The 12,248-nt window shown below is 38.8% G+C and overlaps 1 protein-coding gene across 1 annotated transcript in view; it reads right to left on the bottom strand.

The window, feature by feature from the left end:
* LOC126471220 (histone-lysine N-methyltransferase trithorax) overlaps nt 1-11,797 on the bottom strand; it is a 233,252-nt gene extending 221,455 nt beyond the window's left edge. Inside the window, exons 1-2 of the mRNA XM_050099344.1 lie at nt 11,615-11,797; nt 10,304-11,375 (exon numbers count right to left, since the gene is read on the bottom strand). Of these exons, the coding sequence (XP_049955301.1) occupies nt 10,304-11,375; nt 11,615-11,773 (1,231 nt within the window). The 5' untranslated portion in view covers nt 11,774-11,797. The remainder of the gene's footprint in view (nt 1-10,303; nt 11,376-11,614) is intronic.
* Nucleotides 11,798-12,248: the final 451 nt, after the last annotated feature.

Raw genomic sequence — 12,248 nt, 5'->3', positions numbered from 1 at the left:
AATTTCAACAGCACAGAGGACAAGATTCAAAATTTATTGTCAGTGATGGATGGTTAGGTCAGTAGAAAAAACTTTAACTTTGAATCCATGTATGAAACAAATGTCAAAAATGAAAATGCTGATGGTGTTTCATAGCTCAAAAATGTACTGGGCTGTGAGGATGTTGATGCAGAGGATGTAGCAGAATGGATGGCATCAAGAAGTCAGAAAATATTAATAAAATTGGGTTTTGGTATTTTAAAAAAAGGGTGTTTTGTGATTTGGCTAGGATCAGAAGAGAGAATTTATAGAACTCCAACCTATCCAGTTTGACCTTCCGTCACATTATTACAGACAGACAAGAGTGTAATGTAAATTTAATGGTTGATAAGTTCGTTAAGCATTATTAGGTGTTAACATATTGTTTGGATGAGTAAAACTGCGTGTGTTACAGAGTATATAACAGACAAATGGCTGGTGAGCATTGCTAAAACTTAATTAAATTTAATACGGAGGAGACTGGTGCTCTTCAGAAACCTTAGTAACACCAGTTAGAGAGAGGGAAAGAGAATGGGCACTGGGCAAACGTAACAAGCAATAAGTGAAAAAGAGGACAATTTTGTTACGATATTGGAACTCAAAGCTGTTCAGCAGACTAGCTTCCAACATAAAACAAAGAAGTAACACTTATGGGAGTGTGATGGTGATTTAAAAGGCACATCAGTGTTGCTTCTCTTTGACATTTCCTGTACAACAGATAGATTCAGAAACAGACACAGGTTCTCTAACACAAACCCTTAACTTTGAGCTTGTAGCCACATAAATTATAGCTTTTATTAAATATGTATTATAGTTCTTTAAATGACAGATTCCAGACTTCAAAATGTGGGTTAACTGAAGTTTGCAGTACCGTCCGTCTGCTTTGACCCAAGGCGTTACTGTGTTGTGTTACATTTTGTTTTGTTTTGCTTTAGGGTGCAAAAAACAGCTGGGGTCATACTCGCCCAAGTCAGAACTATAGAACACGAACACAGAGGAGTTAAACAACTATTTGTCAGTCCCAATTGACAGAAGAGAAGATAGCTAAAAACAGGCACATGGAAAAAGGGCTAAAAACGACACCACACAGAAACTGGCCTTCACCATATTGCTTTGGTGGATAAAAAGTAAAATGTGGGCGACAGCCCACGCGTCATTCGATAAAATGGCTGATAAATCAGGGCAGTCCATCAGAAAGTGGAAAACAGTTAAAAGTTGATCGCAACATGTACAAAGTGGTGAGGTAGCGCCACTTAGCAAATGATGATGGCTAAAACGGCAGTGTCCAATATGCAGGAGAGATTATTTTATCTCTTCCCAGTGGGAGGGCCGAGAGGAAGTCGTCCAAGGTGCTGGGAGAGGCTTAATAAGCCGAAGCTTATTCCCATGAAGGGATGACCATTGGCCATGCCAAAGGGACACCACCTCCTGACAGACCGTAATACAGAAGTCATCAGAGGGAATATAGGTACTCGCGGGCTGAGGTATGAGGATTGCAGCCTTGGCAGCAGCATCAGCAGCAGCCTCGTTTCCTGGCAGCCCAACATGACTAGGAACCCACAGAAACATGACACTGGCTCCATCAAGAGTGAGCAAGTGGCAGTTTGCCTGGACTCACTGCACTGAGGGATGGACAGTGTACAGCACACATAGACTTTGGAGGGCACTAAGTGTCTGAGCAGAGGACACAATTGAAAAGCCAGTGTCGCCGGATGTACTCCATGGCTTGATGCAGGGCCAAGAGTTCGGCTGTTAATACTTAGGAGTGTGCCGGAAGCCGATATCGAAAGACACGGGTGCCAATGATGAAGGCATACCTGACCCCATGGTCAGTCCAAGAGCCATCAGTGTATACAAAGGTTCTATCACAAAGTTCCATGCGAAGGTCGTGAAACTGAAAGCTATAGACTGAGGCTGGAGTAGTGTTCTTAGGAAGCGAATGAAGGCCAAGGTTAAAGTGGGCCGCTTCACGAAGCCAAGGTGGTGAAGGGTTCGCACTCACTGGGAAAGTCGCAGGTAGTGTGTAGTTAAGCCACTTTAAGAAGTTGGTTGGTTGGTTTTGGTTTTTGATGGGGGCTAAACATCGAGGTCATCAGTCCCCTGTTCCAAACAGATGTACTTGTAAAAGGCCTATACAGTAAACGCGTAACCTCTGCACGCAGAGGGAGGGAACACCAAGGGGTACAGAGCTAAAATGAACACCGCAATAGCACAAAATAGAGGACACTTAAAAGGAGCAGAGCGAATAGTTGACTGGAGTAAAACAGACTACAGTGGTTGGTGGATCAGGTAAAAGGTCAACCACTCAACTAAAAACGAAGAACCTCTAGCTGGAAAGCATTGATAGAGGTTCCAACACAACTTGTTACCATAAAAGACACTATTTTGGTATCCACATCACAATTAAAAGTCGCTGGAGCGGTTGGAGCCTGAGAAATCATGCGAGAGCGCCCACACTAGAGTGAGTGATAAAACCCAGCTGCATAGATAAAACGTAAAACTGAGTCAGCTATAGAGGCATCGTCACCTAGAATTAAAGGAAGTGCAGCTGGTAAATTAAAGGACTGCAAGGGGGCTAAAAGAGGGCAGTCCATCAGAAGATGGACCACTGTCAGCCCTGCATCACAGCAACACTTGGGCGGGTTCTCACGGCGCAGGAGATAGCTGTGGGTCAACCATCATAAGAAGTGCCGAAAGCAGACTCTAGGAGGTAATAGGGAAGAGGGACGAGCCCCATACTCATGATCAAAGGAATCACCGAAGGAGGCGGCATAGGATGGGTGGCCACGCATGGAAGACAAACGGCATGCATACCTGCTGAGGAGAAAGTCACGGCGGTAGGACAGTGGTAGTTCAGCAGCTTCAACATACGGACTCTAGTGCAAAAGGCACCCATGGCCAAATGGATGCCACAATGGTGGATAATGTTGAGACGGTGTAAGAGCGATGGGTGTGCAGACGCATAAACAAAGCACCCATAGTTGAGTTTCGAACGGACAAGCGACCGGTACAAATGGAGGGCTGTGTTACGTGAAATCATGGTGGCCCAGCTTACGCAAAATGCATCATGTTTGCAAGGGGCTTGTTGCAGTATGCAGTGGCACCCTCTACTGTGGGGAGTTCATATTTCTAAATTGTTTGTGGGTGATGTTAGTGATTAATTGCACTCTTGTGAGTGCTATCTAAGACAATAATACTGGAAGAGTATGTGATGATTTATTAAGAGTGTTATTTTGATTTCTGCAGTTTTAGGGTTTGGGATTATTGAAATATTGGTGTGGTGTGTTGTTTATGGTTGGGGAGTTCTGTTTGTGGAAGGTATGAGACTGGCCAAAGTTGCTGCATATCAAACCAGGAGCCAGCAGATGTAGCGTTGTTGGCAGGACAACACATGGCATTCTATCAGGAGAAGTTCCTACTTTGAGAAATGTAGGCTGGCCATTCAAGACATTATGATGATATTATTTTTGCTATTGCTAGATTGGCTGAGACTGACTTCGAATGGTAAGTGTGTATTTACAATTTCATTTTTCTTTATTGTAGTACATATGGTATGTGTTTATGTGCGTAATTATATGTTTCTTGTACATCGAAATTGGTGTCAATGAAATTTTCTTATGAATTTTTGGGTTGTGTTGTTAGTTGTGGTACTTATGTTAGGTAGTGATTGGAGTTTGTTTTACCCACATTTTTGAGGTTAGGTTTCTGAAAGTAGTTATATGAGCGAGTTTTGGTTTTGGGGCACTGAAGACTTTGCTTTGGCTATTCAGGTCATGTGAAATGACAGATAACAGATCTGTTGAGCTGTATGTGGTTTTGTGCTATTGTTGATTTCATTTAAGTTCAAGAGGCCAAGATAAAACTTACGATACCAGTTTTTTCCATGTTTTTATTGATGTTTTGTTGAATGCTGAAGGTTTTGTTTGATTTTTGTTTGAGTATGTCTTCATTATTACGATTTATGTATATTTACTGCCTCCATCCAAACCCATTAATTTTTGTGGTTGTCCTGTTAGTTTCAATGTATTTCTGCAATTAAATGTTTCTCGTACTATCTGTGTGTGTAAATGAGTGACATAATTCCCAACATATTGTAAATGCCTGCAGTAGGGGATGTCCGCCATCTTGACGACATCATACGTCAAAACCAACAGGTGGTACCGTAATCTCCAATTATGCCCAAAATGTTTACTGAGAATATGAATCAAGGAAAATGTTACTTGTTTGCACTTCCCATTCTCTTTCTATGCAAACAGTATTTACAAGATATTTTAAAATCAAGTTCAGTACAAACAGATCTGCAGAGAAGCTTGAGAGAGAGAGAGAGAGAGAGAGAGAGAGAGAGAGAGAGAGAGAGAGAGAGAGAGGCAGACAGGAAATTGTGCACTCAATCTCTGTAAGAAGAGCAGGAAACAACAAAGTTTACCACAGGTGTGAACAGCAGGGGGGGTAGTTTGTTGCATTTAGGACATTTTTGACTTCATAATTATAATTTTATTACACACGGAGGATACTATGAAATACATGGCCTAGCAGTCCCAAATAAAACATATCTGTATGCTTCTGTAGCCATGCCGTCTCCAATTCTAATCTCGTTATGCGAATCTCCTTTTATTAGAAGTATGAAGTTACTCGTTGCATTAGTGGTGCATTCTAACCATAATACCCACATTAAATAACAGCAGACCATAAAATTTTGAATGTGGGTCACCTGACAAACAGTCAGGAATGTCTATGTCTAAATACAATTGCAATACCATGGGTTTACATTAAAATATTGTAAATCAGAAAAAAATTCCAGTTGGTGCAAAAACAATACGAGCATGACCTAAAACCTGCAACATAAATATAAAAATCAGTTCACACATTCTCTCACTGTGTTTCCCTGTGAGTTCAACTACTATAGAGTTTTCGAGTTTCTAGCCAACAGAACTTGTCAGTGTGTTCCAGAAGATTACACTCATCAAAATGTCACACCCTTTTGGAATGAAAAAGTGAGATTGGAGTGAGCATTTCCATAGCACTGTGTACTATTATGACTCTCCAAGTTCTTACTCCATTCCAAGACATACACTAATTACATATTAACCAGTTTTTACTTTGGGACACTTTGAAAGGATGTTGCATAATGGCAATGGTTTTGATTTGTGTGTGTGGGGGGGGGGGGGGGGGGGCACATGTGTTAGAAGGAACTGCAAAGGAGCAGAATACTTAAAAATGTGGAACATAAAGTGCAATTTAAATAACAATAAAAATACGGGCATACTAAACAGATTGGGGTTAACATACACTACTTTGTTCAATTTATTATTAGTTATCAGTAAAATACTTCATAAGCTACTTAAATTTTTGGCTACTGTTTCCATATGCTACATTTACAGGTAACCTGCTGATAAATTTAAGCTGATTGAACTGAATTGCATGGCAGTCCAAGTGCTATTTTAATCTGCCAGTAAAAAGAAACACAAACTTAACCACGGCTTGCCTGGTTGTTTTTTAAGGTTTTCAATCGGTAATTACTGCACTAGCTAATTAATTTCACTTGTACCTGTGTTTCATATTGAAAATTATTTGACAAAATCCTTTTTGCACATGGCCAATAAAAAGCAATACCACCTCTCAAGTACTTACTAATACTGATCACCTAGTAACAGAAGGACTTGTGTGAACGATGAGGCATGTATTTAGCATACATTCATGGGAAATAACAGAAGTGGAATAAATGGATTGATGGATGTTCTGAGGCTTAGTGTGTATTTCCATACCATTTTGTCTTACATTACCTACAATGACTGATGAGTTGTAAACATTATATTTTCTGGCTCGAAAGCGCATAAATAGTTTGGTGATTAGAAAAAAATTAAAAAATTTTCATTGAATATATTATTATTGGTTAAATTAAATTTTATTTCCTAATTTTAACTCTGCTTGTTGTTTCAGAACTTGTCGATATTTTGGCTAAAGTAAAAATATCTGCAAAGGCTCACAGGATGAGAAAAGTGTGTTCCACATGCAAGATGTATGACCACAGAGAAGAGCAACCACAACACACCTAAATAAATGAATAACACAGTTCGGTAAGTGAGATAAATCAACAATTAGATTGTCCAGCAAGAAGTGAGACAGTTCCTGAATGCAGGCGTGTTGTCATTTAATCAAAACATCATTCAAAAGGGCTGTATTCCCATACCGGCACTAGAGAAGCTACTAACTTTAACAGAAGATTTTATTACCCTCATTTACACAACTACTGGCAAATACTAATAGCTTTACCAAACAATAAAAAATGATTTTTAAGAATAATGACATCTAAATTAGTTTTCAACTCGAAGTTACTGAGTTCCAGAAGTGCATACACAATGGAGCGTCTTCATTATGAAGACAAATGTAGAAATGCTACATCTGTGTGCAGCTCCTCACAGTTAAGTGCTGCATACTGTATAGTAATCTGGAGACACCTTTCAGTGATGACAGTGCCCCAAAGTATCACAAATTCTCTATCAAAAAAACTTCTTTTTGTTACTCTCTGCAACCTTTATTTTTACTTACACATTTAAATGACAGTTGTATCACATCATGGATCAGTAACAGGATCTTAAAAGTTGAAAGACCGTGTACACAAAGTATACCTCATGGGCTCCAATACTGTGGTAGTGTCACACCCCCCCCCCCCCCCCCCTTTTCTTTAAGTAAAGTGTTTGGCAGACAGTGACATCATCTTAATAAATCCCGTCATTTTTCATCATTAGAAATGTGGAATAAATATAAACTATCGTTCGTATGAGAACAACAATAAAACCTACGCATTCACACGAAGGAAGTTCACCAGCATACTTAAAACATACCATCACTAATGCAGCACTACAGCAATCATGTATAATTTCTATCATTTAAGCTTTTTGGGTGCAAGACAACAGGCATCTACATGAACAATCAGTCTTTTCTAAAAGAGTTTTCATTAACACAGTAGTTAAATAAAAGTACCATCTCAATCTGAAAATAATTTTTCTCTTTGTCCCTCCTCCAACTCATAGATTACATCAAAAACATACTGTGATATCTAAAATTCTGCAAATCAAAGTTATTTTTAAATGAGGCCATTTAATTATCTCATCTTTATACATTTATTTAATACAATGTAGCTTTAAAAAAATTAAGTTCCACAAACAATGCCTTAGTATATTTGCGTACAGTTGAAATGTAATTAACATGCAAATTTCCTAAGCTTCACTAGCCCATGGCCTACCTAGACATTTATGAGCCAATTTATCATTACGAACGATACATAGGCGTCCTAAATATACCTGTACATACAAAAATATTGTCTTTCATAAATATTTTGTCATATGAAATACTAAACCATTAGACTAGTTGAAGCGTTCAATACCACTTCAACAACTCAACTTATTCTAAGACTTGGGACTAGTGTAGCAGGGGATACAACACGTCGGCTTTGGACAATGACTTCACAAGTCGCCAATCGAGAAGCAATTCTTCTTAGTGTTGTAGCTCCCTTCAGTGGATGATAAGTGTTTTTTGGCTTTTTAAAAAAAAATCTCACGAGATAGAATAAACAGATCCACTTTATTAAGCAATCAGTAAAAAAACGAAACTGAAACATAACAGCAAAAGCGAAAATGGTAAACTGCTCTCTGGCGACTTGTGACGTCATTGTCCAAAGCCGACGGGTTGTATCCCCTGCTGCACTAGACCCTAAGACTTTGTATTCACATTTTCTATTCTTAGAATCCAGCCCAATCACATTCAAATAATATAATGATTTAAAGACCAAATCATGAAAAATTATCATCCTATGGCTACACAGGGGAGAGGGAGACGAAGGCCTCAAACCAGCAGGCTGACGAACATACTAAGTGATATGAAGAAACTAAGCCCTAGGGAAGATTGTCTATCAGAGGGACAGAAGACACAGAATAATTATGACAGCCAAACCTGAGTGACAAAAAGGTAAGGACACAGAAAGTCTCTTGTGTGATGTCAGTGATCACAATACATCAAACAGAATGGAAGCAAACTTTGTAACCAAAATTGGTCTGCAAATAAAAAGAGGGAGGGGGGGTTGGATAATGGCTGTCTAGTGGATGTTTTTCTCCTACAAGCTAAATAACTTGAGGAAATCAACATCTTGCATGCTGATAAAAAAAACTAGAAAATCTGTGCTTTAATATGACTTTTAAAGTACAAACAGTATGGTCCAATTTCAAATTAGTCACTTGTCCTACAGCCTCTTTCATGAATGAGGGTGATTCGCACAGCTCAAGGCAGACAGGGAATGCATTGATGTGAGTTCCCCATGACTGTTGCCATAAGGTCATACATGTGCTTTGTACGGTAAGACAGCACATACCACACAAATTATATCTCTTGCTTGCTTATGTACAATTTGTCATTTGCTACCACCATCAGCGAGGATAACTTGCAACAAACAGAACGAAAATTCACTAAATCGGTAGCTAGAATCACATTTAATGGTTGCACTGTCTACGAAATTCACAGCAGAGTGCTCAGAACACTACTGAACACTTACGGTATATAGTAGAATGCGTGATGTGGATGCGCAGAACAAGGCTAAACTAGACTCCAACATTCATGACTGCAGTTACAATGTGACAATATAAGATAGAAGAGAGATTTATTGCCAGCATAACAAAACAACAGTATCTTCATAGGACATAACAATGATAAATCACAGGTGACAGCTGTCAAATTGTAAGTGTAATGTAATGAAAATGAGTTTGAACCTTTAATTATCCCACAGATCATTACAAGTTACAAACTTGCAGATCTCTGCATTGTTCATAGTTGAAGTATGATAAATGTGCAAAATATGCACCAACACAGTTGTCAGTAATTTGTCTATTACGTAACAGATTTTTCTATATTTACCTTGCAGCAGGAAACATGCACAAAATCTAGAGTAAACACTAATCTTGGGCTATCCTCCAGAGCAGTTTGTCACCATACTCTTTATTTTGTGATCATTGGCATTACTAAATGATAACTAAATTATCATGTTTCAACATAACCTAGATCTCATTAGTCTGTCACCACAGTATTAACAAATGGAGGAGAGAGGCAGAGACTATGCCACAATCTAATCAGCACTTTTAACTACAAAGCTGACTACAGAGCCACTATTTATTACAGAGAAAGGGGAGCCAAACATTGGGGGGGGGGGGGGGGGGGGGGGGAACATCAACACTATAAGATCACTGGGGGATGGCACTGAGCTGACAACCTAAGCCGTAAAAATCAAGTTACGGAAACCAATGAAGAAATAGTCGGCCTGACTACATTATGGCTGCATGTTGCCAAGGATGGTTACAGGTCTTTGCAAAAATTAGCTGTGCAAAGTTTGCACTTTGGTACAAAAAGTAGCTAATATTAAATTACTTTTATACTGATTGTATGCATGACTACTTTGAGTAAGTTTTACGTCAGCCCACCATACACTGGTGGCTTGGATAGCTTGGTCATATGTGCTTGTGCACATCAACTATCACTTGATAATCACATAATAGCCTAAACTGGACAATAGTGAAAAATAAATAATAATTTCAGTTGAAGACTGATAATGTTTATCATTTAATGAACAACAATTGCAGTGTACACTTCTTTACAGGTTTGAAAATTACTACTTATTTACAGTCTCAAATAATTATTCTATAGATAGTTTATATAAATAAATTTGCATTTGAAAAAGCTAGGCAAACGTTTTGCGAGTGTTTTATATCTGTATGTCTCAACCCTTTTACTGCCATAGTTGGAATACAAGAGAGTAGAAATATTTTTCCTTCTAGTATTATATTTGCGAATCTGCATATTACTCTTAATTTCAAAAGGATTGCTGAAAAATTTCATCTGTGAATGAATATTCTGTGAGGAGCACAGAGTACTTAATAATCCAAATAGTGAAAACTAATGTCTACAAGATATGCCGGCCTATGTACCTGAACACCAAACAATGTTCTAATAATACAACTCACAGCTGTTTCCTAAGTGAGGAATTACCTAAAATATAATTCCATGTAACTTAAACAAACGAAAATATGAAAACTATTCTAATTTATTGGTTTCAATGTCGCAAAACATTTCAGTTACTCTACTAGCTTTCGTTTATGTGCAACATTACCACTGGTATTTACGTTCTTTATTTCCTTACTTTTAAACATTTTATCCACATTAGTTATAGTAACACGTTGTCTTACATTAATAACAACAGTACACTGTATTAGTAGTAGCAGCAGTGGTGGTGTGTACTCACCATAGCCATGACTGAATGGACCGTCATTTACAGACGACGATTGTGTGTTGAGCTTCAGACGCGCCTGCCGTAAAATCACTTTACCTGGCGACCTAGGAAAAGTACTACTTTGTTTTTCATCACTTCGAATTTCAAAATCGGCTACACTGGCACTGATTGTTGTAGAGGAAGGGGAGGTGGTTTTTTCTGGACAACGTGCTGAGCTTTCGGTTTTATCATCTTGTTTCACTCTTCTTCTGCCAATATCATCACCATCAGCTGTACCACCGTACCAGTTCAACTGCAGACCTAATTTATATGAAGGTTTCCACTTGCGCTTTCCTTCCAATATAAGGCCTGAGGAATCTACAGTATTTCCGGATGCACTTTCCCTTCTCACATTCGCAGTTCGAAGGTTGCACAAGGTTTTTTTGACATCACTTGAATCTGACTGTTTGTTTTCCACTGTACTCAAACACTTAACCGATTGTGGAATGTCCGAATTCAGAGACTCACTAGACACACTCTTAGATTTCTTAAGATCTACTGGAGGAGATAAACCAGTCGAGGTTTCAGAAGTAACAGCGTCGTTATCTATAAATTTCTTATTAGGTTTTATCACACGAGAAGAATGAGCGCTGTGACTAGGAAGCACAAACTTTCGAGATGCACCTGATGCGCCCTTTTCTTGCTGGCAATTATCGACAGCCAATGGAGTTGTACTAGATGTTTTCTTTGCCCTACGCAAAAGTTTCCTTGCCATCACATTCTTCACAGAGGGTGGATTCCTCGTCCTGCCGTCATACTTCCTCATTCGTTTCATACGTCTAACGGCAATCACTGAATTTCTTTTGCCACCACCATCAAAACATTTTTCACTATCAACCACAATGCTATCCGAATCCGATTTTCCTTGCCCATCACAGCACTTTGCACTAAACCCAATCTCCTTTAGATCACTTTCAAATTTATTAATAAAATTAGCAGTATCTTTGTTTTCACCATCAGTTGACTTTCTTCTTTTATGGAAGTTCCTCGCATTTTCTACTGCTTCCTTGACTTGTTGATGTGTGAATCCACGAAAGTCAATAACCTAGAGACATAAATACTTGATTTATTACCAAGGTACGCCTCGACAGTGCATCACACACAAATAAACAATGACATAAACACAATACAGATATGCGATTATACACATAAATACAAATATGGCCCTTAACCTCTTTCGTAAACACTAAACCCAGATAGTATCACAATACAGGCAAAATGGCAATCTGTACTAAATATGTGCAGTTGCCGCATTAACAAACAAACACAACAATAACCACTTACCTGCTCCTCGTTTCCAAACGTTTCGTTAAACACAGTAAGGCCATAATATATCACTTGAGCGGCCCTGACTGACTCGTTCACTAGTTCCGTTACACACTCCGACACTTTAATTCGCTTCCGCGTCGACGTTTTTGATGGCTTGCCGGGGAATTTGCCCATGGTTGACACCCATTTACGCTGCAAACAAACTTTGTGTCTCTACATAACGAAGTAGACTCCCAACAAACAACTGACGATCATGTATCCGCATGTTTGCGCGCAAATGCCGTTTAGCTTGTGCGTAAAGAACATCTTGCCGACAGCCAAACCAAAGAAAACAATACACTTCAGCAAACAATCGAAATCGACGTTCATCTTTCAACGAATGCCCTTCCGATTGAAATTCCCACAAGTTACAAGTAATTAAAAATAGATAAAACGCCCACGAAACTGAGCAAGTTGCCAAAATTTTTAACCTGAGGCTTCAAAATTGAAGTAAAAAATAACTTCACAATTACACTGTTTCGCAGCTGAATCATCAGTAGCCTTACTGCTGGTATACACTTTAAAGTTCAGACAACGGGTGATCAAAACCGTTCCGTCCAGTAGAATGGGAAGAATCCCCACTGAAATTTAGAATTTTACTTGGCGTGTT

This window comes from Schistocerca serialis, chromosome 3 (genome assembly GCF_023864345.2).
Source record: "Schistocerca serialis cubense isolate TAMUIC-IGC-003099 chromosome 3, iqSchSeri2.2, whole genome shotgun sequence".
In the NCBI taxonomy this organism is placed as follows: domain Eukaryota; kingdom Metazoa; phylum Arthropoda; class Insecta; order Orthoptera; family Acrididae; genus Schistocerca; species Schistocerca serialis.
This window is presented reverse-complemented; position numbering and strand designations above follow the sequence as displayed.